The sequence below is a fragment of the Parasteatoda tepidariorum genome, chromosome 8, assembly GCF_982258835.1.
Source record: "Parasteatoda tepidariorum strain Cologne lab strain chromosome 8, Ptep-v5.0, whole genome shotgun sequence".
Lineage (NCBI taxonomy): Eukaryota > Metazoa > Arthropoda > Arachnida > Araneae > Theridiidae > Parasteatoda > Parasteatoda tepidariorum.
In genome coordinates, this window is record NC_141762.1 from 64,741,150 (window position 1) to 64,768,158 (window position 27,009).

At 29.0% G+C, this 27,009-nt stretch overlaps 1 protein-coding gene across 2 annotated transcripts in view; it reads right to left on the bottom strand.

The window, feature by feature from the left end:
• Positions 1–4,859: 4,859 nt before the first annotated feature.
• LOC107436164 (uncharacterized) overlaps positions 4,860–27,009 on the bottom strand; it is a 34,248-nt gene continuing 12,098 nt past the window's right edge. For both annotated transcript variants that reach the window (XM_016047756.4, XM_016047757.4), the window contains exons 5-7: positions 26,209–26,366; positions 11,342–13,148; positions 4,860–9,465 (exon numbers count right to left, since the gene is read on the bottom strand). In XM_016047756.4, coding sequence (XP_015903242.3) covers positions 7,250–9,465; positions 11,342–13,148; positions 26,209–26,366 — 4,181 coding nt within the window. In that variant the 3' untranslated portion in view covers positions 4,860–7,249. The remainder of the gene's footprint in view (positions 9,466–11,341; positions 13,149–26,208; positions 26,367–27,009) is intronic.

Sequence of the window (27,009 nt, forward strand, 5' to 3'; positions counted from 1 at the left end):
TTATCATCGTATCTTTTTAGCACATTTGACTTCACGACTTTTTCTAACAATTATATACAGTTAATATTCTTTTTTTTTGTGCATTTGTTTGTTTCGAATAATGCTTGTCGTATCCCTATTTCTACCACAACCGGTCATTTGACCGGGAGAACAATTTATTGCGTTATAAGGTTATCGAATCAGATATTACAATGTAATGAATGCTCAACATATTGCATTCGATTAGTTGCACATTTCTGCAAAGACTGTTGCGTAGTTAGTTCAATCAGAATAACTGTGAATTCAAATTTCAAGAAAGTACCTGAAATTTTAGATCGGCATTTTTGTGTAAGAAAAAGTGACAAAGACTAAATGTTTTGTTAAGTAGTTTATATTTTATTTTGATAGCTTTCTAACAAACTTTTAGTTTTTACCCAGAAAAATGTCAAAACAATCAAGACAGCACAAGTTCTTAGAAGAAAAAATATTAAATATAAGTATAATTATAATTCTTATAATTACAAAAATAATAATAATTAAGAAGAAATATGTTTGCGGAAAATGTACAATGGAAACATCCTGTATATGTAAAAAATGCGTTTAGCAATGAATTAAAAATTCTTATTCGTTGTGTTTGTAATACATAAAAATTGGCAACATACAATTTTGCTTAATTATAATAAAGTCTTTTTTTAGTTTATTTCCTTCCTAACATCCGTATTTCAGACATTCAATCAAGAAACATAAAGCTCGGTTATTTGACCGGCTATGGTAGAAATAGGTATAGATTAAGTGTTGGTATGTTTAGTGTTAAATAAAATATAACAAAGAAAAAAAAAAATAGTTGAATTTCATTGCGCCCGGCTAACTAAAAAGTACCAAAAATTTTTTGTTACTGGAAATATCCATGTTGTGCATTATAATTAAATTAAACGCAATTTTTTGGGAAAATGGTAAAAATCCTTCCACGATTAACACGACAAAAAGGAGATTCAAATTCACAATTTATCTATCACTGAGGATATTTAATGTTAGCACCCTGGTTGGCAAGAACCTGGGTAACTTCCTTTGGGGACAAGCGCTCTATCCCCTGAGCCATCGCGACTCCTGCTACACCACTGACCAAAATGAAGGTAACGTAAAGTATAAGAACTGGGCTAAAATTTTGAAAGGAAAGGCCATTGTCAGGTGAATATCGAGATTGTTATTTGGCAAAGGCCACTTTCCTGCTAAATTGAAAAAAAAATGTTTCCTAGAATTTAAGAAGTAATGATGAAAATGATTATCTCTCTTCTTAATTGTCTAGTTTTCGAGGCAAACATTCACCTCAATTTTAGCAGCCAGGATAGAGATTCAACAGATTCCATATCTATTTTGTTTATCTGTGCGAGGAAGTTGAAATTTCACTCCCTGACACAGATGTGCAAAGCAACTTCCTTTGAAGTTGAACAGGAATTACATATACGTTAGATACATATTTACGTTTTGACAGTTAGGTTGTTAAACAGTTAACTTTGCAACGTCATAAAATAAAATAAAAACACCCGTTGTCTCAACTAAAAATTTGATCAGCAACTTAGAAGAATAATGGTATTGTATATAAATATTTCGTCGCTAAATTATCATGCTTTTTAACAAGATACTTACTCAATTATACTTACATTAAAACTTCGTCATAAACTCTATTTCAACTGAGCAAATATCAAACAAATCTTCAAAACTGTAAATAGAAATGATAATTGATCATATTACACTGGTGTAAAATATAAAAAGTCTGCACGCTATACCGAAAAGAATAATTATAATGTGTAGATAAATACTTCATCTTGATCTAAGTTATTTAAAACTGGCAGGTTAGGCCAAAAAAATTCAGGTAAAAAAAAAAAAAAATATTTTTTATTTTTAAAATTTTATTTTAGTGTTGTATTAGTTAATGTCAGAAAGTCGAAATTTCGACAGGCGATAAATTATGCTTGTCCAGTTGAAAAAGTGGTTAATCACAATATTGTTGCTAACAAAATTTTCTCAGGCTTAAAATAGTTTTTTTTCCTTTAAATTATGAGGTAAAATTGCTCTTTAAACTCAAAATGCTTTAAAATGCTCAAAAATTACATACATGTGCAAGTTCAAATACTTCACAACATGTGTAAGGTATTTTGATTAGTATTGATTGCTATTAAAAAAAAATCTATAAGCTGAAATTCATACTGTTGCTTTTTACAAAAATAAATTAAAACTTCATTTTTAGAAATAGAAATAAGCAAATACATATCTCAGAGGTTTGATTTTAAAAATCTCCCTTTTAAACTATGGTCTCAAGTAGACATGCTACTAGAATGAATATACACCGATACAGCAATGTTCAAAAGTTGATCAAGTATTTACTTTTTCTCCAAAATATAAATTTCAGTAGGATACTATGTTTAAAATAGGATACACGCAATTCATAATTTATTAAATACAAATTTAACATTAGAAAATGTAATAGACACTAATAAGAAAACAAAAAATTAAGTCTTTTTCATAAGATCTATAAATATTACATTAGTTTTAAAAATTAAGAGTGAAACTACAAAGCTCACTAATTATCACAGACTTTCATGTTTGTAACGTTGAATACAGAAAATTTTTAGTTAACCTTTCAGAAATGGCTGGTACAACAGTTGTTACCAGTTTTTCTTTTTTGTTATTGAAGTATTTGATATCAAAGGCAAATGTTACGTTGAAGACAAAACAAATATGGTATCGTAAAAAATTAACATTTGTCCTTCCTATATAAAATACTTTTATATAAAAAAAGATTTAGGGTACAACAGTTGTCACCAAAAGGTTAAGGAATATATTAGGTCTATTTTTTCTTCTTCTTGCAGATCTTCTAAATTGGAAACAAGTTAAGAAGTGAAACTCGCACTTTGAAATTTGAAAAATCAGCACTTGGTCTCAATGTCCTTAGCATCATTTTATGTTTGTTAAACGACATTGTTTCTAAAACTTAACTTGCATATTCAGCATAGAGACACAAGATATTATTCAGAATGAATTCAAAAACGTGCGCAATTCTGATTTCTATGGATAAGGTTTTCTAAGCTGACTTTTTGTGTATTTCATCATATATCGCAAACTTTTTAAGCAAATTGAAACATTTTTGTACAGAATTATAAAATTCGTTTAACCGAAGGTAATTCGATACTAAAAAACTTTTTAGTAAATATTTACTATTTTGTTTAATAATAGTCGAAAAATTTTTGAATTGTAAGGTACACAAATTTTTATATCATTTTTACATGGCAAAATTCAAACGAAATCAGTCGAATAAGTCTTGAAAAATTGAATTCTAAACAAGGATCTTTTTTTCCAAATTTGATTTCTCAGGAACTATTCGACCGATTTTGTTCAAATTTTTTATTTTGCTATGTAAAATTCCACTCTTTAAAATATTAAATTTTGCATATCCGACAATTCAAAAATTTTTTCGACTATTATTAAATAAAATAATAAATATTTACTAAAATTAATTTTTCGCATGGAATTATCTTCGAATTTTATAATTGTGTGCAAAATTTTTCAGTTCACTTAAAAAGTTTGCGAGATAGGGCAAAACTAACATTAAGGGGTCCAAACCTTAAACCGCTCAAACTATTGGAACCATATTTCCCAGATTACGGCTGCAAAAAAAGTATGTTTATTCAGAAAAAGTACGTTTTTGTATCTGATTGTGTAATTTAAAATACGTCTGCACTTATTAGCCTATTTAAGTCACTCCCTCAAATCATTAAGATTGAGCCGTAGAACGAAAAGCTCCGGATATTAAATCAAAAGGGTCAATCAGGGTGGTCCGTTTTTTTTTTTTTTGCGCATAACATTACGTGACTTTCTATTCTTTCTTTGTAGCTCAACCATTGCATGAAATCAGCTCACGATTTGGAACTTATATTTAGACGTGTAACAAAGCTTTTCTTCTGTATCCACTATTTTTTCGAATGCATATAAAAAATTTTAATCTTAAAAAAAAAAAAAAAAAAAGACGGAATCCAATGTAAACAATTCCGCCATCTGAGTAATCACTATTCATTTTTTCTAATGAAAATATTATGATTTTCGGATTTAGTAGTAGTAGTTAATGTCACGCACGCGAGCTACAAAATGAGTTTTTAGAATAAGGAGGAAACATCCTTGAGGATGATCAGAAGATATGACATCACAATTTTGATCCCATGCAGAGGATATGACTCCCCTGCTTTGGTAGCAGGACGGCCGGCACGAGAAGTTCGATTCGGGTATAAGAAACAGGTTAAAACATACTAAAATATTAGGTGCTAGCTGCAATTTTGTTTAGCCATGGCGATCAGGATCAGTGACCCTTTAATGTAATCATGTTGAAAACTTACTGCAACATTAATAACAAATATTCATCATGTTAGAAGTAGCGCCATATTTTTGAGAATAAATACACCAACTAAAAGAAAAATACATTTAAAAAGGGAATTACCAGCGCCTTAAAATAAACATAAGTCGTACGATTTAAATTCCATTCATTTCAGAGTCGGAAAAAAAAGCGTTACATGCAATAAAAATCTTTAGAAAATCTTATAAAAACACCCACAAATAATTTTTTTATTGAAGACACTGGACTGGGACAGGAAAAAGACTGGGGTATGATCTTTAGTGGTAGCTTGAAGCCCACCTAGCTCCAATTCGGTGGGTACTTGCTTGCCAGTGAAGTAAAGTCGGTTTGTGCGCAGTGTTGACTTATAACCAACCATGTCTGGTCACGAAATTGCAAAGACATAACCTCAAAGAACGCACTTATCCAAAATGGGCAATTGTGAGCTTATAATGCAGGTATGCTTTGCTTTATTAAATAAAGATATAAAAGAAAAGAAAAAAAAAATTATTAACTTTATTTCAATTACATAGTGAAACATAATAAATTCAAAAATACATGTCAAGCGGGAAAAAAGTTACAAAAAGTCACAGTATCTCGAAACAAAGAAATGAATAAACATGGAAAATATAGGGATAATAAATAGAGATAAAGCAATATCATTTTTCATTTCCTCACATTTATGTATTGTCTGGCAATCACAAGATACGCCTCTATCGTTACTGACAGCGAATGTACAGAGAACTTATTTTGCGATAGCCAAGTAGATGCATTTTGAAATAAATGTGCATGCTCATTTCTGAGGTGTTTGTACAGAGTGCGTACACAATTTTTCCATAACATGCATGAGTAAAGGTAAAAAGGTATTGCTAAATCTCAGAAATACTTTCTTCTTTTTTCTGCAAAAAGCAACAATCTCTTAACTAAAACATATAACACAGAGCAGAAATCTTTTGAGAACTAAGTATAAGAGTTTTCAAAAACTATTCTAACTATGTTATTGACAGTTTAAAGAAAACAAAGAAATAATTTTATAAAAATAAATAAAATGAAGCATTTCAAAGCTACAAGTGAAAAAAAAAAACCTAAAGGATAGTCATAATGCTATTGTTCAAAGTATACCATTAGACAACAAAAACGACACTTCAATAACTCTTTTGAGTTGATGAAATATAATATAATCATCATTAAAGTACGCTTAGTCTAGCTCTTAGATTACTATAATTGAAAAAGGGGCTAGCAGGCAATGCTTTTAGCCCTTGATTTTTATACAATATGTACATCAAGTATAATAAATGATGGGGGAAAAAGTAAAACATACATATAACTGTAATGATTTGAAAATTTATAACTTCTTATTAAAACAAACTATTACAGATATGCCAACATATATTATTTGTATCGGGGGTAAGTTGGCATCGTATTGAGATTTAAATGAATCAACAGAATAAACAAAGTCTTTTATCTTATATTAAGTATATCTTGTTAATTCACTTTGAGTGTATATATTAGTACATGAGTTTTTATTTTCTAAAATGTTTTGTGACATTTTGTGAGGGAAAAATTAAAATTTTAACTCTTAATTTCTTGAGAAAAAAAAATCTAAAAGTGTTTAACTGTAAGAGACAAATGGTTTAGCTTTGTCTGAACTGTCATACAAATTATTTAAAAAAATATTTAAGCACATAAATGTAATATTTAGTACCCATTTTACTCAATGGTTGAAAGTGCTTTAGCACATTTTAATGCTTCATAGAACCAAACTTTTAGATGATTGAAAGAATTTCCTGGTGAGAAATTGTAAAATCTACTGCCATTTCTCTCAGGGAAATGCTACTACTGAAACTGTATTAGCCCTCAAGGTTTACACTAGCATAAATTACAAGTTGATTTGCAATTTACATCTTAGCCCCTCTCTCCTTTATTTTAGTTGGCAACACTGGCACATTTAGTTTATTAAGTTTGTCAAATAATAAAAAAGTAAGGATTAAAATGTAAAATAAAAAATATACACTATTTGTAGACAAAAACAAGAAAAATTTTCTTTGGGTGAAATATTATGTACAACAAATACATTATTATTGTTAACAAGCAACTAAATATGTCACTCTGTATAGAAAGTAAGGTTGTGCAAAATTGAAGCATTCAATAGAAAAATGTAACAGGATAAAATCTAAATCAATAAAATAAATTGCTACAATAATCACAATTATTAATAACATTAAATTAAATGTAATAATGTGAACAAATCCAAGTTTTTTCCTTTAAGGACTTACTAAATAGTTTTAAACTATTATTATAGCATTTGCTTAATACTCACTAAAAAAAGGGAGAAAAAAAATTAATAATAAAATGAATGAATTAAGTTTTAAGTAGTGGCAACATTCTACTTTGACAGTAGCGAATTACAAAGGTACTATTGTACAGAATTAGAATATAAGATATTTTTACAATAAATAATAGTAGTTAAAATTAAATATAAACATCCATGTTTAGCTTAGATGATACAAGAAAAATTTCATACATCTTAAAAGTTAGTCGCTAAATTGAATGTCCCACAAACAAAATTATTTGAAAATAGTACGTTTGCTTTTCCATAACATATGTTGGCTCAAAAGTCAACAATAAAATAAAAACACATGAACTCACTTTTTATGTAGTGGATAGATAATGATGTACTGAAGCATTTATCTATAAAATTATCCATTGTGACATCAGTAAATTACAAAAGATATATTGTACACAATTAAAATGCTAATTGTTACTTTTACAACAATAAATAATAGTGGATAAAATTAAAGTACAAGTATCTTGTTTGATGCATGAAGGACTGCTAATACAGTAAAAAAGTCACCAAGTTAAATGTTCCAAATTATTTTCAATTGTTCATACATATCCTAATCTTCTTAAAATGTTCAATATTTCTCCCTCTGTGATATCTTGAGGGGGACATGAGCTGAATGCTCCAATCTTCATCAACATTTCCTGCAACAAAGGAGCAGGAACATCGACCATTCCCACTTTCACTAGAACTGCAGCCAGACGCTGGGCTAAGGACTTTTTAACGTCAGATACATTTGCTTGAGTGGTTTTAGAATTAAAATTAGGCATTGTATTAGCATTACTCACCACAGGAAACAAATTTTTATTAGAAGAGGATGAGGGCACATTGCAAAATGATACCCTAGCATCAGGAGGTGGTACTGGTATGCCTGGCTGATTACCAGGATTTATTACATTATTTGTGCCAAATGGCTCATTCCTCTGAAAGGATCTATCTCTACCCATAGTGGAATTGTTATCAAACTTATCTTGAAATGAAGCACTTTTAACAGGCTCAGCAAAAGTATTTGCATGTGGGACAACATTTGATTTTGAACTATTATGAAGTAAATTCCAATTACCACTTCCAGGTTGAGGTTTTGAAATAGCTGACATTGATGAAATACCACTATTTAATTGGCTGGGAAGATTATTTCTGGGTAAAATATTTTTTGTTTGGGATTCTCCTACAAATTTGTTTTCATTGCTACCAAATAGTTTATGGACAGTATTTTTCAAATTTTGAATCATAAGTCCAGGAGCAACATATTGCGAGGATAGAGTAGGATTCTGTTGCTGAAATGGATTCTGATTTGGTACGGGGTTAGAACTTGGAGGAAAAACATTTAAGTTACCTTGTTGGAATTGGTTGAGCATAGGATGTGTATTTGGTACAGCACCAGGAAATATCTGGGGTTGGATAAAAGGTGAAACAGATTGAGAAAGTATATTTTGTGCAATCAAAGGGTTTTGAGGATTTGAAATGATGGCATTATACTGTTGATTGCCTGATAAATTTGGTGGTAACTGAGGTCGAAGAGCTGATCCTAAATGAGGTATAATATTTTTTTTCTGAGAAATTGGATTGTTGAAAGTTGAAGTACCAGGAGAACTCATGATTTCTTGCACCTGACCACTATGTGCATTCATAAATTGCATGAATTTTAATAATGACGAATCTTTTGGATTGACATTCGATGTAGATAAAAACTTTTTAAACATTTCTGATATAACTGAGCGAGTAGGTTCAGGTAATTTCATAATTTCTTCAATATGTTGTGGCTTTTCAGAAGTATTAAAATAAATAGATTCATCTTCATCACTAACTGGATCTAAATCAGCTGATCTACTAGTTTCAGAATTTTTGTGACCATGATGTTTTGAAGAAGTTCTTGTATATGGATCAGGAGAAACATTCTTAGTGAGGTCATATCGGCGAGGTAATTTACGTGATGGACTTGAACTTCTAGATCGCTTTCTTGGAAGGTTACGATCTTGAGGGTTATGAATTGCTTGGATCCTGTCCATGCTTCTCGAGCGAGCCCTTTTAGGAGAATATACAGATCGTCTTACAGGGCTGAATCTACGAATAGGACTTCTTGATTGCCTTCTGGAGCTCAGACGTAAAGGGCTTCTTGAATGTTTTCTTAAAGGACTTCTAGAAAATTTACTAAAAGGACTTCTTGAACGTTTTCTAAATGGACTTATGGACCGTTTTCGAATGGGACTTCTCACTTGCCTTCTAAAAGGACTACGAGAACGTCTTCTAATTGGGCTCCTTGATTGTTTTCTGAAAGGACTTCTAGATCTTCTCCTTATGGGACTTCTGTTTTGCCGTCTTATTGGGCTCCTCGACTGTCTCCTTATTGGACTTCTGGAATATCTTCTTATAGGGCTTCTGGAATATCTCCTTAAAGGACTCTTTGAACGTCTTCTAATTGGACTTCGAGAACGCTTTCGAGGGGATATTGAACGGCTCCTACCGTGACTTTTCGCATAGCGAGAAACTGAAATAGGAGAATATATTCTGAGAGGACTTTTGTAGCGGTTTGTTGGACTACGTGACCTTCTTTCAGAAGAAATTCGAGTAAATTTCCTTTCTGGAGATTTTGATGTACGGATTTTACTTTTAGAATCAGCAACATCAGCAGATTTCTGAGTTACCATTTGTTTTGAGTCATCACTAGTTGATATTTCAGCTAAATCTTTTGAAGAAATAAGCTCCTTATCTATACTACTTTCAGACGCTTCTTTAGATATTTTTGAGCGACTAATAATTCCTGAAAAATATTACAAAATGTTACTTAAAATATGATAGATTTAGAAAGTAATTAATATAAAACTCAAATAGACATATTAGTACAGATTTACATTTAATGAACACAAGAGAAAAATATAAAATTTGTCTCAAAAGCATACTTGATTATAACAGGCACCAACTTACACACAAATTAAAGTTTTACAGAAATTTCAAAACCTTTTAAGAGTTCTCTAATTTGTTCGGACATTGATTCTTTTAGTTGAGTATAAAATCCTTACTCTTGGGGTTACAATAAATTTTATACATAAATAACAGTTGGCAGTAAGTAGAAAAAGAAAAAAACTAATCTTAAATTTAAAGTAAACATGCTACTATAATATAAATTTTAATAAATGCATGCAATCTGTAAATTACTTTCAGAACTAGTATTGCTATTATTTTTTAAAACTAATATTGCGATTATGCAACAGATTTGAATTATGATTTATAATGGTCACTGATTAAACAATAGTTATTTTTTATCTTAATCAATCGCACTCAAAACTTTACAAATTTCTTTTTTAAGCTTGTGTATTCAACATTATCCTTTTAATAACACAGAAAATCTCATTGTCCTAGCCAATAATTTTTATACATTTAGTAGCTAACAAGGTCTTGCTTTTGTAATTTTGTCACAAAGTGGGTATGATATAGAAATCTAAAATTCAAAAATCTTTTATTCAAAATTTTCTAGATTGCATGAAAAACCTCAGTATAAATTCCATTGCTGCCCAGTTAGTCCTCTAAGTTTTTTATATTTTTTTTTTCATAAGTAATGCAAACAAGGTATTACTACAAAATATTTAGTCCATGCAGGATATTTATTTAGTTGCTAGGGTTAAGATTTTTATAAATTAAAAAAAAAAAAAACTAATTAATTTTTGTTCTTTTACAATTTACATTATCTAGACAATTTTTCAATAACAGTGACGGCTCAGTATAGTGCTTCCTTTTCCATAACTCTTCATATTTTTGTTCTAATTCAATTTTGTTCTAGTTCTAATTCATTTTCCATAACTCTTCATAAAAAATTACATCTTTTTAATAAAAGATTTTCATATGGACTTCTACAAAAATTGCTCAGAGAAGGCATAGGCGACATAAAACATAAGTTGTTTTGTAGGGGCTCTAACTGATGTGCAGTGTACTCCCGTTTTAGGTTGAAATTCATTTTTTTTAGAATATCCTATTTAACTCTAGTTTATTTATTCTAGAAGTTATCATTGAAATAATTTGGTTATATTTTCCAAAGTCCATCAAAGAATTTATATTGGTCAAATCAACAAGCTCAAGTTCTCACACCCATATATATTTTGGATTCTAGAAAGTTAAGTACTTCTCAAGATTCTTCAAACTTCAATATTTCAATCTAATCCTCTTGGAAATTATTCTTGAGCACATCTACTAACTTATAATGCAGAGAAATGGAAATTGTCATAACTTTTTTAAAAATTTGTACATAAAATTTATATTAAAAAAAATATTAAGATAACAGCTCAAGCAACATAAATCTTTGCATAAAACTTTATCATTTGAGAAAGTTAAAGTAATGTGAATTTTTTTAGTGAAATTGTAAAACATAGAACAGAAAATTAAAAATTGGTGCACATAACAGTTTTATGGTTATTTCGTAAAAATTTAATTAACAGCAATGCTACATCTTAAATAAAATGTAAAGGTCAAAAACGGTAATTAAAACAAGGCCAATTATATTAAATATTGATTCAAAATTGTAATAGTTTTATTAAAATTAAGAAAATTAAGTTTGCAATAACTTTTAATATATATCACATTATAATAAATACCCAAATAAACAGAATTAAAACAAAAAATACATAGAAAGTTAAGATACATACGTTTTATACAATATTTAGAGTGCACAGTTTTATGATGATGTTGATGTTTATGCTGACAACACTTTTTTTTAGCTGGAGATTTTTGTTCAGCCGCAGATTTATCATTATCGTTTTTTGAAGATTGGGAATCATCAAGAGCAACATTACAGTCAGACTGTTGACTAACATCTTGATCTGTTAGCTCATCATACGCTGCTTCACTTATATTGGTATCTTCATTCTCAGTTGCAAAGATGGAAGTTTGAATTGCATTTTCTTTTATTTCACTAGATGTTAAGCTGCTTTTTGATTCATTAATCAGCACACTTTCAGACATTTTATTGGACTCACCAAATTCTGTTACACTAAAATTATTACTTACATTTTCTGCTACTCTAGGTGAAGTTTGTATAGTGACAGCAACTGCCTCTGCTTCCTTCAAAACTTTAAGATTGGATATATTTGTCTGAGACCTAACATTTTTATTTTGTGCATTTTTTCTTTTGAATGGTGTAAGTACTGGTTCTTCAAGAACTGGAATTTTTTGCCCTTCTGTAAAAAGAGTAGATTTCTGTTTTATGGGAGAAACCTCTGCCTTTATTTTAGTATCAAGTTTTTTAGATTCATTCAGAGCCAAGTCATTCTTTTGTTTTTCGCTATCACATATTTTGTCTCTTAACTGTGTATCACTTTGATTTTTGGGAAGCGCAACAGAATTTTCTTTACTACTAGACACATCTTCAATCTTTATTTTTTTTCCAAGATCTTTACTTTCTATCTTTTTAGCAGCAGGCTGATTCTCTTGTGTTTTCACATTTGAATTTGAAGCTTTTGGAGGAATTTTATCCAATGAACTCTTTTTCCCCCCAGTGGCAGAACCTTGCCCACTTGCTGGTTTGGGATTACTTTCAAAAATGATCTCAATGCCATCATCATCGTCCTGATGATCTCCAGATTTGGGCACTTTAGCTTTAGGTTTTGATTTGTTCTTTTTTTGACTAGAATTCTTTCCTTTTTTGTTAGCCCCAAAACTAAAAAGTGAAAATGGTGCTATTTTGCTAGCCGAGAAAGCTGTTACACCTTGCTTTTTGGTTTTATCCAAAGCTTTTTTTTCATCATTTGACTTTTTATTTTCATTACTGTCAGAACTAACACATTTCTTTTTCAGGTCATTACTTCTATTTGCTTCCTCTTTTGACAAAGATTCAACTCGCGTTTCAGACATATTCATTTTTAAAGTATCCTTTTTTTTGTCATTTATTTTCAAATTTGTTGGTGATTCCACTTTTATTTTTGGTTCATTTTTTATTTCTAGGCTGACATTACTTTTATCATTTGATTTTTGCTTAGTTGGTGATTTAGCTTCCTTTCCTGGAATCTTTTTTAAATTACATTTATCATCACTTTTATCACCAGTTTTTTGTTTTGATGATGAATCAATTTCTTTTTTCAATGAGTCCATTTTTTTCAAATCATCACTTTCTTTATTTGTTTTTTGGTCTGATATTGATTCAACTTTTATTCTTGTAACATCTTTTAACACATCGGTAAGCTGAGAGGTCACTGTTGATGTATCACACTCAACATCCTTTTCATAACTTGATGCATCAATTTCAATATCTTTTTCACACCTGTGAGGTATATTGTTAACCATTTTCAAAACAGCCTTTATATTTTCTTCAAAATAACCATCGTCTGTAATGCACATATAATCATATCCAAGTTTATTGCATATATCTTCACAGCACTTATGAAGTACGGTTCGATAATTATAACTTTCTTCTATTCTTTCGGTAAACTTAAAACCACAAGACTGAAAATGTTTCTCCTAAAAAAATAAGATATTTCATTAATACAACATATAGAAAAAAATTGCTGACTACCAAGACAGCCGGTTTTATAGGAATCTAGTTGGGCTAAGCAATATCCTTAAAGATTTCTTAATTATTCCAAAGCTTTCTAACTTTGAAAGATGTGAATTTATAAAAACAGAATGCTTTATGGACAGGACTGTTAAACGGAACTTCTTATCTCTATTCTACTTCTTATCGCTGAGTACAGTTTCTTCTTTTTTTTTTTTAATGAATTGCACATTTCTAATTTTTTAAGAACTGTAACCTTTAATTTTATGCTAACTAAATTCACCCAACCCCCCTTTTTTTATCTGTTGATTGAATTTTCAACATCTGGTAGAAATATAAATTTACGAGAAATAAAAAGAATTATTACTTTTTGAGAAGATATTTAACATTTATATGGAACCAACACTCATTTCGTTAATACATTACAATATGCATTAACACAACTATGGCTTATATGACAATTCAATTTAACTATAAATTCATGTAATTTTGTCGCCCATGCTGTCAGTATTTAATGGCAATATTTTTATATGTTCTTTCACTCAACGTTACTTAACCAGGTATGGCGGTATGCATTCGCCATGATGCCAATATTCAATGAAAAAATGTGCTTTGTCATATGTATTGGAAAATGATTTTTCCTTCAAATACATATATTCTTCTGTATCATAAAACAAGGTCAAAAGGAATTTTTTTTGAATAAATCCTATATTTTTCATTTGATTACAGTAATTTCTGTTAGAAACATCGCATTTCCAATTAGAATTAGATTAAGTTCAGAAAATGCAAGCATGAGATAAATTACCTTAAAATACAGATTAATAAGTTAGTAGCCCGAAATCATATTATGAAATTCTTTCGTACAGTTAAAACAGATTAACTGGTTGCAAGATGGCACATTATCATCTATTTTTTCAGAAAATAATTCTTTTTTGTGACAATAACTTTATAACATAATGTTGCCTTAAGTTTATCTTTATATTGCTGCTCTATTCTAAGAAGTTATCAAGAATTAACCCTAAACTATTCAATTTCTTTCCCATTCATTGTTCATTTACTCCTCTCCAACAGCAAACTGACACTTGATTTGAATTTACCTTTTGTTAAATAATTTAATTTATAGTAAATTTTGTATTTTGATTCTAAGATTTTTATGGGGAAATAAAAAATTAATCATAAAAAATTATTAAGTTTCACCTTTCACTAAGAATTTTGAACACAGGCTAATTTACTGGCTAACTTAGAAAAAAAGAAGAAAGAAAAAGTGGTTATTTTTGTATAATGCATGCAAAGGCTACTTCTTGCTGGGATAACTTTTCCAGCATAAAATAAAAGCTGATAGATGGCGCGTTGAGGATTGTTACCCTTTATTAATGCTGATTCATGCTTTCGGTAATAGGCCAAAGTGAAAAGTCAAATCATTTCTATGATTGACTTCTATACAACGTTCGTTTGGGGTATTCGAATCCCAGCGATCGCCGTCGATGCACAGTCTTGATGTAAAATATCCCCAGTGGTAGACGGATTGCAGGTTGGAGTCCCTTTGCGGTCAGGCTAAACGTGGGAGGTTTTCCCTTCTATATAACACAAATACAGACTAGTTATATCAAAAAGTCCTTATTGAAGGCAAATTTCTCCCAATACTTGATCCATGAGTACCTTTGTTTTCTGGATTGGGTTCAAAATTACAAGGTTATAGAGTTGATTATTAGTATTCATGCTTTCGGTAATAGGCCAAAGTGAACAGTCAAATCATTTCTATGATTGACTTCTATACAACGTTCGCCCTCCAATGAGTTGAGCCGGGTTCGAATCCCAGCGATCGCTGTCAATGCAGTCTTGACGTAAAATATCCCCAGTGGTAGACGGATTGCGGGTTCGAGTCCCTTTGCGGTCAGGTTAAACGTGGGAGGTTTTTCCTTCTATGTAGTAGTGCAAATACAGACTAGTTCTATCAAAAAGTCCTTATTAAAGGCAAATTTCTCACAATACTTGATTTATGAGTACCTTTGTTTTTTGAATTGGGTTCAAAATTACAAGGTTATAGAGTTAATCATCAGTAGCCGTAAGCCCTAAATTGGGTCGACTTTTGAACAACCGTTATTATAAGTTTATAAGATTTCCATATGAATAGTTTAAAATTCTTTAAAAAAAAAAAAAAAGCACTGGATTGCAATGTGATGAGAGTTGAGGTAATAAATGTTAAATAATGAAAAACATTTACTAAGATATACCTGGAACATAATTTGTGATATCAATGCGTGGTCGTTGTATGGAAATCATTGTTCGAAGGTTATTCTTAACGTAAATCTTATGGAAGACATTCGAAAGACACTCAACAGAGGTTACTGTTTAGAGGTGATTGTTAAAGAAGGTTTGATTGTATATTCAGGTGCATTCCATTCATATATACGTTCATTTATTCCAGCCAGATAATGGAAAGGCTTGCTGTTGTTAAGGGTATAAAAATTAAGTCTTAACTATTAAATTCAAAAATACGCCAATAAATAAACTTGGTATAAAATACTTATATAACACAAAATATAGTTCAAATAATGTGACACACTGAAAATAAAGAAGGTGTAAACTATTTGTTAAGGTAAAGCTATTAAAGATATTTTTAAAAACAAAACAATAATTCACCAAAATTTGAATTTGTTAGTGATATCTCAACTCAAATACATTTAAAAAGAACCTGCATTTTTTTATTTCTACAATTACCAATCAAAGCTCTGATAAAATGCAATAGTAATATTCAATATAATTTAAAAACAATATTATTTGAAAATAATATTATGACCAAAATATGAATTGTTTCAAACTAAAATGGTAAAAATTATTAAAAACTAATTACTGAATAAAAGAAAATCATAGTTATTTTTATTGAAGCTTAACACTCACATGAATTTGATAAGATAATTATGAAATAGTAGACTTTTGGCCACTAGAGTACGTGCTCTCCAATACTTTTATATCTGATTAGAGAAAGATAGTATAGGGCTCGTCCAAATGATGTAGAAGAGACGACAATGTTTTAAAGGAAAAAGATGGGCACTAAGACAATTATGTCCTCTTAGGAATCTGAAAGTTGTAACTGCAGCCGCACAAGGTGAGGCAGGTAGAGGATGCTTCTCTAAACTGTGGTTTAGAGAAGAGTACATTCCAAGGGCTTTCTCTCGAAAAATGCAAAGACGTTTCATGGAGAAAGCACTTGGAAATCCTAGCAAATTCCAATTTAGCTAAATCAAGTTGTCAAAATTAATTTAAGATAAAGACAGAAATTGTCAGATTTCAAATTAAAAAAAATGTTGAAAAAAATATAATAATTTGTTCTAAATATCTGTTGGCAGAAAAAGTCATTATTCAATATTCATTTATATGCTAACTAAATATTTTTATGATGAATAACGGTTAGTCGATAACTGTTAATAAAATGTGAAGAAAAAAATAAGATTAAGAAACTTTGTTATTTTACTATTAAAAATAATCTTAAAAATATTTTTTGCAAAAAGCTAATTTTCATTTTTTTTGTTGAAAAGAATGTTATTTACATTGTAAGCAAAAAACTTGAGAAACCATATTTATATTAAAATCTGATATAACATGCTACAATTTAATTTAAAATCCAGGTCTAATACATATTTTCTTTAGTTTAATCAAATCAACTTATTTGGTGACATATCTGATGGTTTAATAAACAGCAGCTGGATCACTAGCTTAAAAAAAAATTATATAGGAAACTTAGTCGAAAATTATTTCTGTAACAAAAACTTATGCTCTTAACATTCACATGCAAAATTCATTTTATTATTTTGACCATTTCAAGGCAGCTGATATAAGTTTTATACACACATTGCTTGAAAAGCTGCCTAGAAATATTTTTAACAATTATACAAATTTATATGCAGTTCATTATAAATTAAAGAATAGAACTGCTACTTAAGTATGGCTACATCATTATGTTATGGGACTAAATATTAAAAATGTTATTGGACAATAGAAAATCTTATAAAACTTATTTCACAGACGGTTGTGAAGAGAATTATTGGTTTAGTACTCAATCTAACTGTTGTTAATCATCAAAAGTTTTTTTTTAAAATTAAAAGATGAATATATATATATATATTCAATAAAACAGTATACTGTATAATAAAATAGTGCAACACAATCAACCATAATTATAATCAGCCATTTGAATGCTTGAAACCTAAGTCCATTTTGCCTAAAAATCATTTTATATCAAGGTTCAATTTCCCCCCCCACAGATGTAACAAACATATTAGAAATGTTTTACAAATCTTTATTCTGTGCAACATCAATTTATAATTTTCGATAAACAAACACTTCTAGTATTTAGGAAATGCTTCATCTTTTCAAATTTTAGCTCAGAGCTCAGATAAGCCGCACCAGATATCAAGCTTACTTGAAATATGTCATTAAAAATGTCATTTTTCACCATTATTTCTCTTTTTTTTTCATCGAGCAAATTTTTCTGAAACACATATTTAGCCTATTTATTTTCAAGCATTATTGAATTATTAACTGCTATTTCTTTGTCTGTACAGTATTATTTTACGATTTTTAAAAAACAAACCCTTTTAGTAATTAGAGAATGCTTATTTGCCTTAAATTTTAGTTCAGAGTTAATACAAGTAATTAGTTTTAAAGGTGAAAAATCAATTTTCAACAGGCAATCATTTTTCAAGCTTCTCATCTTCGTATACCACTTCTTTAAAATTGAATGAAATACAGGTCTTCTATATTTATTTTTGAATTGAAACAATTTAGAATTTGTAAAAAATTGGGGCAGTAAATTTAAAATTTCTTCACATTATTGAAAATAAGATCAAACTTTTATAATGAGGAAAATTAAAACTACCTATGATAATAAAAATTCAATTTCTCAATTCTATTTTGCTATACAAGGAGGTAATGCTCCTAGTTCATCATACATATTCAATAGCAACTAAATTTGCATTTTATTAGCACAGCCAAAATACTTCAATTTGACAAGAAAGGTTTCTTAGAGTTTCTAAATACCCTAAAGATTTCTTGCTCTTGCATTTATTTTATATTTCATCGTATTATAAGAAATTATTGGTATTATGTAGAGCTGGTTCAATTTTCAGTGGTTGGATGGCTGATAAAATGATCAAATTGTCTTTTTTTCCGATTATGTTTTAATGGTCAAGAATCCAGTCTAATGTAAAGCCACTGATGGTTCCAGATCCATAAAAAGCCAACAAATAGTTCAACAATACAAAGTATATTAATATCTATATTTGCTTCAATAAACTAAATTGTGGTAATGCAGTGTGCACCAGTATTGTCTTCAGACCACCACTAAGGAAAAATCCTAAACTGCTTTCAAGACATCATTATTGTAGCTTTAGTGTAAAAATAATAAATCATTTTTGTAATACTAAGTGACACAAGTATTTTAATTTTGTACATTTAGGATTGCTTAAATTTAGATATGAACGAACATTTTATTCCAAAATTATCATTCTAGTACCATAAAATCGTGCAAATCTATTATAATGCCAATCAATCTTCACAGTACATTAGAAAGATTTCAACAGGATTCCTACACTATTTTGAGAAAACAATATCCTGACTTTTCCAGGTTTTTCCTGACTCGCCGTTTTCCACTCCAACAAAACTTTTAGCATTGCAGTTTCAATTAGTAATAATATGCTACTTAGTCATAAGTATCATATATTGAATAGGATAAACACTTATATATTAAAGTGGAATTGTGTAATAGCACTCTATATCCCAAATTATATTTTCAGAAAACTTGTGAAACATATTTTTAATTATCATGATTAGATTAAACTTCTAGTGTGTTTTTGTAGTTAGATACGGAAACTATTTAAATAAAAAGATCAAGAAAATCTGTTGGATTATGGAAATATTTTATTTAATGTTAAGTGGAACCAAATGCATGAGCGTCGTCAGGATATAAAGGGTTAATCAAATCTGCGAGATATGTATCAGTATCCTCAAATAATAGTTACTCTTGAAACATACGAGAACATTTGTTACATTAAGTTATTAATTTTTAAAAATCACCAATTCGCTTCAAACTGACTTTTCTTTTAAAAGATAATATTGAAATATAAAAGGGAAAAAAGTCAAGAAAAGTTAATTATATACAAATAAAAATTCAGATAGAAAAATTATGCAAATTGTGAGAAAAATAAAATCAAAAATATATCTTTTTTTCAGTATTTTTAAATTTATTTCTGTAATACTGACAATTTCTGAATCAAGAACATCCAGTTCTGTTTCAGCAGTTTTCGTCAATTTAGATTTTCTTAATTTCAATTTCTTTTCTTTTATTCGTTTTCTAGAAATTTCAGCTTTTTCATTCTCTTCGTTTTTCCTTTCTCTTCTTTTCTTTTTTTTGCTTCTAATGCATGTCTCCATCTTGTTCTAGATCCTTTTACAGCATCTAGCATTTTTTCATTAATGTCTATGTTTTTTATTCCATTTATAAATGAAACATAATCATACACAAGCCTTTGTGAAATAATCGAGTCTTCATTGAGGTTTTCAACCAATAAGCTTTTATTGATTGAAAAAACCCCTTCAACTGTTGCGTTACCATGAGAGAGAAGAACAATTTTTATAACCTCCCACAAATTTTCAAATTTTTTTTTCTGTGCAAATATTTCAAAAAAAATTATCTAATCTCTTTTGCTGTGGATTAAACTCTAAGAAACTCTTTTGCTCTTCTTTTTTCTTTTTGGCAGCATCACAAAACAGTAAAAATTTCTCTTTTGCTTTTTCTGCTGCTGTTTCAGCCACTGCTGTCCGTAAACCAGTTATTCACACAAAGAGCAATAAACCTAGCAACCCTATCAAAAATTCCTTATCATTGGATAAACAGGAGGAAAATTGCTAACAGGACAGGTTCTACCAGGGAAAGAGGAATGTTATTATGAGAAAATTACATATTTTGAATTACAGAATTTTTCCTTGAAACTTTATTTTTGCCTGTCAGTCTTTGAATGAACTATAGTTTTTTTTTATTTTCCTAACTTGATGAGTATGTAAGAAAAATCCTGACTTTTTCTTGACTTTATGAAAATGTGAGAAAAATCCTGACTTTTTAGCTTAATTTTAGAATATCCTGACTTTTGCAGGTTTTTCTGACCGTGTAGGAACCCTGTTCAATTACTTTGGGAACCAAAAACACTATCCGAGAATTTATGAAAAGCCACAATGAAAATTTATGCATCGAAAAAATAACACCTTCAAAATTTCAGGCATTTAGCTATAAATACAAATATGACATCATTCAAGTAAATATTTTTAGAAATAAAAGGTGACACAATTTTAAAATGTTAGTCAACAATACAAAAGCTTAAAATAAGCCATCAGTTTCTTTCAAAATAATACAACATTCTTTATTTTGTCATGAAATGAAGTTCATAAAAAAATTTGTAAAACAATGTAGTGATTTAATATTTCTCAGTTTTTGTTATTTTATCTATAGATAGACTGGCCTGTGTTTTTTTAATATCACAATACACTCAAAAGGTAATGAATAATAACAGAGCCAATTCTGAAAAGTTTGTATTGTTAAAAAAAAAAAGGAATTAATATATCACACTATCCAATCTGATGATAATATGACAAAAGTTTGAAATATCATTTGAAAAATATAAGAACAAAGGATAACAAAATCACCAGTTTCTTTGAGAATAATGACATATTTAGTATTACATTTGAATCTTGACATTATTTTATTATTTCAGAGTTTTCATGGCAATAACGACTTAAATTACATTTATACATTGAACTTCTTTCAATTTCTTTATCAATATTGTCATTTCCATCATTTCTACATGAGCAGATATATGACAGAATATAATCATAACCACCAATAGTTGGTTTTTACTGATATTTTAGCTTTTTTCAAAGTCATCCTCCAGCCGATTTCAATTTGCCAACATTTTATTTCTATGATACTGATGCCTTTTTTTTTAGTGAAATTAATTAATTTCACTAAGTATTTTGTTTTCCATTCATTTAAAAGTTGAAGATATATACATACATATTTCTCTTCAATTCAAACTATTTGTGGTCAGATATTTTGCCTCTTTCCATGTCTTCCTGTTGTTATAAATTCTAGTATAATTGTCGTGGGCCAAGTATTTTTTAGGTCATCCTCTTTTTCTATTGTCCTGAGGATTCCTATCAAAAACTTGTTTTACTTTAAATGTCTCAGGTTTACGTAGAGCATGACCAATTCATTTCCATTTATGTTTTTCTAAGAATTTCTGAGCTAAAAATTTTATGTAAGCACTTGATACATAAGATTCTTCTTCTTAAATTGCTGTTAATAAAGACTTGAAGTTTTTTCATGTTATTTTTATTTCAGTGCCATGTATCAAATCTATAGAGTAGGACAGATTTAACATTAGTATTGGAGATTCTAATTTTATTGGAAAACATTATGTTTTTCCAAAATTTATTAAGAATAGCGTAACTGCTTTGGGTTTTGTTTATTCTATTTAATATATCTTTTTCAGTTTCTCTTTTGTTGTTAATTATATTTCCAAGATAAGTTTGTTTTATAAGTTAAACTGTTTAACTCCTTTAGTTTGTTATTTTTTATGAATATGCCCTTTAACTGTTTAGGATTATTTTCAAACTTTGGTTGATAATAAGTCTCATTTTTCTTGCCTCTTCATTTAAAATGTTTGTTTTAAGTCTTGAAGGGTGTTGGTCAGTAAACATAAATAGTCAGCAAAATCAAGGTCAGAAAGATATTAAAAAATGTACCACCTTATACTCCTTCTATTCACTGATACTCTCTTTATAATTGAGTTAATATCAATTAAGACTGTTTTAGAAAGAATGAAGTCGTCTAACATCCAAATCTACTTGAAGGATTCTGATTGTTGGCCAGCTTGAATAACTTTTATATTGTAATTTTCATATACATTTCTGATAATGTTTATAAAACATTCAGCATTTTCATAGAATTTCAGCAGCTTTCAGAAGTTGAAGTTAAAAATATTGGCAATCTTTTCATTTTTTTTTTTTTTTTTTGAAAACTAGCTTTATTTGTATAACATCACTTATGTTACACATAGCATTCAATTTTAGGATTAAATATATTGTGCCATAAATCTTTAATGGAACTAAATTTCTTTTATCTTTCAAAAATTGAAGTTTGATAATTCAACCATATCAATACCTTGAGAGCTTAATTATGTGAGTGATATAGAACAAATTGTGATGAAAAGTAGTAATGCACTAAAGCAACCTAAAAACATATCCCTTTGAATTCAATACTCTCTATAATTCAACTTTTACGCACAATAAAATGTGATTTTATTTCTATTTTAATACTTTCAGACAAGATATATTTTATTTAATGATTTAAAGGACTATGAAAAAAATCTTGATCTGCAATATAATTTTTTTCCCTTCCTCTTGAAACTCTTATCTTTGTAAGAATTTTTAATAGAAAAAAGTTATAATATCTAATTTCTAAAAAGTAAATTTCAATTACACTCATTGGGATTGTATAAGAAGAGTTCAAATAAAAGTGTTAATTGCAATTTAGATTTCTAAACTATTAAATAAAAATTAAAAAATGGTGAAAGTGGTTTTAACAGAAATTATCTATTATTGTTTAGGTGAAGCATCAGAGTTTACTATTTAAAGGTAGGGCAAACAAAACTATGAATGGACGGTCAACCAAGAGAAAATAACAAGCTTTTTAAAATCGAAACGAGCCTTAGAAAACTGCTGCCATATACCCTTCTTAATGATGAGTTTATGATACAAAGTGGGAAAAAGTTTGTAGAAAGTCACATTCTAGGATTTAGGTTTTAATGCAATATTTCTATAAAATATTTTGAAGTTTCACATATTTAATCATAATATTAGACTTAAAATAAAATAATAGAAACAAATAAAGAATATAAATTAGTTACTATCCCTTGAGAATTAATGTTTAACCCATTTTCAGCCAAGGGTGCAAAAACGCACCACTTCAATAAATATTTTTTAATTAACACAGTGATAAATATTTTTCACGAATTTTATTTTTCTATTATTTTTAAGGATTCTGAAAACCTCTATAAAATATAAATAATTAAATTGGAGTAAACACTTTCGTTTAAGAAATTTTCAAACTATGCTAGTTTTTTGATAAACGGTTATTGATAAATTCAACATTTTGAAAATATGCAATTATTCCATTTGAGATTAATGATATGTTTTGCATGATGGATAAAAAATGCAAGTTTTGTAAATAAATCAAATGTCATAAATAAACTAGTGTTCAACTAAATGATTTGCCCATTGATTTAGCCTATGGTTCATAAATGAACCATTTTATTTCTTAAATAAAATAAAAATTTTCATGCACGAAACTTTTTTTGTGTGTAAATGAATGTATTTTAAGCATATTTAAATAAAAATTATACATTTTCTAAAACTTCATGCTTAGCCTAAAATGGGATAATTTGGCAGGGCAGTTTTTGAAACTTTGCATTGTCTCGCTATGAGATTATATTTCTACTCGATATCCCAGAATATACAATTTTAAAAAAAAAACAAAGCAGAAAAAATTTGGAATCATAAGCTTATGATTCTTATGTTATACACCCCTTTGAGTATTATTGATGCAGGAAACAAAAACTAATTACAAAATTTTAACTGTTTTGAAATAAATTCCATCATTATTTTTCTTTACTTAACATACTGTAAGTCAATTTTCATTATTTTCTGATTAGTTCCACATTTTACCAATTTTTTTAAAATAGGAATAGTATTTTTGAGTTATTGCTACACATTGTCATATAGTTTTTAAAATCTCAATGATAGTGCATAGTGCAGGCATGAAAGTGGACAAAAATAAAAGCTGAACTTTTACAACAGACACTGGGAGGTTGGGAGAGTGTTCTATGTAATACTGTGACATCAATAAGATATATAAAAATATAACTTATAACTCTGCCATGAGATTTTTATTTTATATTAAAAGTGGTAGAAGCATTTAGACAGTGAAATTTAAATTTTTCTTAAATATAATTTTAAACCTCTTTGACCACTACTATATTAAAGAAAATTAAGCAATATATCAGGCTGAATAATCATCATTTTAAAATAATAGCCAGTCAATGTTTTTAAATTAAAACAGTCGCTAACATTCATCTCAATATCTTCTGATAGATTGTTACTAACAGTTTGACTGTCTTATTTAATTAATCAAAATTGAAATTTTTTTCCAGCAGCATAGATCATACGCACTTTGGTGTTCGTCTATCAAATTGACTTACATCTTTAAAATACATTCATCTTACGATGCACACATGAAAAGGACACAAGTAAACAGAAAACAAATATGTGCACGGACAAATGCAGGAACAGTTAAAAATAATAACTAGCAGAGTCGAGAGAACTATAAGGAACGGATGCGAAAAATTCAATACACGTAGCACCAATGCGGTCAATACCCGTCAAACATAGGCGGTCGAAATGAAACTGCTTAGAACTCTACAACGAAGAACCTTATCCTTTCCACTTTACAACGGTAGTCAAGGCAACGGCACAACTGTTGAAGCTCTACCCATTTTCTCCCGAGGATCATTCTTTCTCAGGAGGCTACTGTCCGGGAAAAAGTTTCCTCTATTGTTCAGACGGGTAGGGTTTCGGCAGTTAAGGATGGGGGGGGGGGGAGGGGGTTCTGTAATAATTGCAATTCCCATAAAAATTACGTTTTTGGAACATAGTCAGAAATTTTAAAAATTAGGAGAAAAAAGAGGATTTCCGCTTCGCCTTCGAGGAAGTCATTCACCCCCTGATGGTGTATCAGGAATTTCGGGGCATACATTTGAGTAATCACCTTTTATTTTGATCCAATCTATTAGTAACGATTGCACCATAAATCCACGTGGTCTACCATTTGAAACAGCTATTTCGACAACCATTGGAAGATTTCCACATGGCTTTTAATATACTGATGTTTTGATACACCATTATAATGTAAATAAATTCCGAACCGTGCATTTGAGTAATCATTTCTTAATTCACTTGAAAATTTCACATTGTTTTTCTTCGGAGTTATCAAAACGGATAATCACAAATTTTTTTAAATCTAAATGTTTTAATGCAATAGTTTGTTCAGTGAACTTAGAATTTTGCATTTGAAGAATTACATTATTATGCCCTCGATTAGTGACGATTCACCTGTGAACAAACATGGTTTTACGATCACATTTCTGTCAGATATTTCCATGGCTTTCAAAATCTTTATTTTTAAATTTATATTGTTTGTATGCGAATTATTGAACCGTGAATATAATGAAAATTTTTTTGATGCACCCAATTTGTGATGATTTAATTGTCCTTGTGGTTTTGTCGATTGCATTTTCAACAGTTACAGCTTGGAACTTCTACAGATTTAAGATTTCTATTTCTTTCTTGATACAACACTGCTATGATCCATGAATTTCGAATCACACTTTTGAATTATCAGCACATGCTCTAGTCATGCCCATTTAATCGCAAATCCACGATTCAATCAAAATGTATTCTAAAACCTCATGAAAGATTATTTTGACAGAAGTAATATTTTTGTGGGAGACGAGAGAAAAAAAATATGGAACTTTTTTTCCACGCTGTGATGAAAAGCTGTAAAATTCTCAAAACTCTGGATTTGGTTTCAGTGATACAAAGTTTTTTTTATGACATCATACAGGAAATTGGATAAAAGTTAAACAAAAATCAGTATTTTAGTAAAAAAAAAAGAAGGAAACAGCAGAAATTAGCAGAAAAGCAGAGGATTCTCATCCTTGATCTTATAAAAATTTAAAAAATAACGGATCTTATAAATATTTTTTATACATTTATCCATGGCTAAAAGTAATAAGAAAAAGTTTATTTTATTTTCTTAATTGTATAATTGGTTGGTCTTAATGCATATGCAAACTAACAAATATTATATTAGAATTTTTGAATTAAATTATAGCCAAAATAAAAAGTTCTAAAACATACCAAATACTTGAACATATGTTTATAAGATGAAATATGATCGATCACCATTTCTCCACTGTCATTTTCTGCATGGATATCGTCAGAGCAGAGTATACAATGATGCCGAAGAATATTTGTATCATCTGTTTTATCTCTGATTTCAATTATATAACTCAAACCTGAAAGAAAAATTTATTTTAATTTAAAATTTTTAAATTTATATCTAATTTCAAAATAACTAAACCAATATGTTTGAAATATAAGCTTTACAAATTTAATTACAGAATACATGTGCTTTGTCTACTTAGCAATCAGCATGATTTTGCAGAAGATCAAATTAGTTGCCTGGTAAGTAAATTATTTCCTATTTTACAATGCTTAATTTTTGAATAAATATGAATATTGAAGTAAATTCTAATTACGTGTCTTTTGTAAAGATAGGAAAAGGCAACAAAAAATGTAGATAAACCAATAAAGATAAAAAAAATATCTAATATTTAAAACAGCTCTCATAACTTAAAAAACTGAAAAAACATTTTGCGTCTTAAAAGTTTTCTAACAGGACCTATATTCCAAATTTACAAAAAAAGGTAAAATAAAAAAAAAGCGGAAACATAGTGGGAAGGACAATTCACACCTGCAACTTTGTTCATGTTCATAAGGGGAAAATTAAATTTGTTATTTACATGCTACATATATTATGAAACTTAAAACATATGTCTAGCAAAATTTTGCTTTTAAAAATCAGTGATAATGAATAGATTGAAGGTTTGCTTCAATGTGTTTTGATATTGTAATGATTCTGGTCCTTCAAATTTTAAT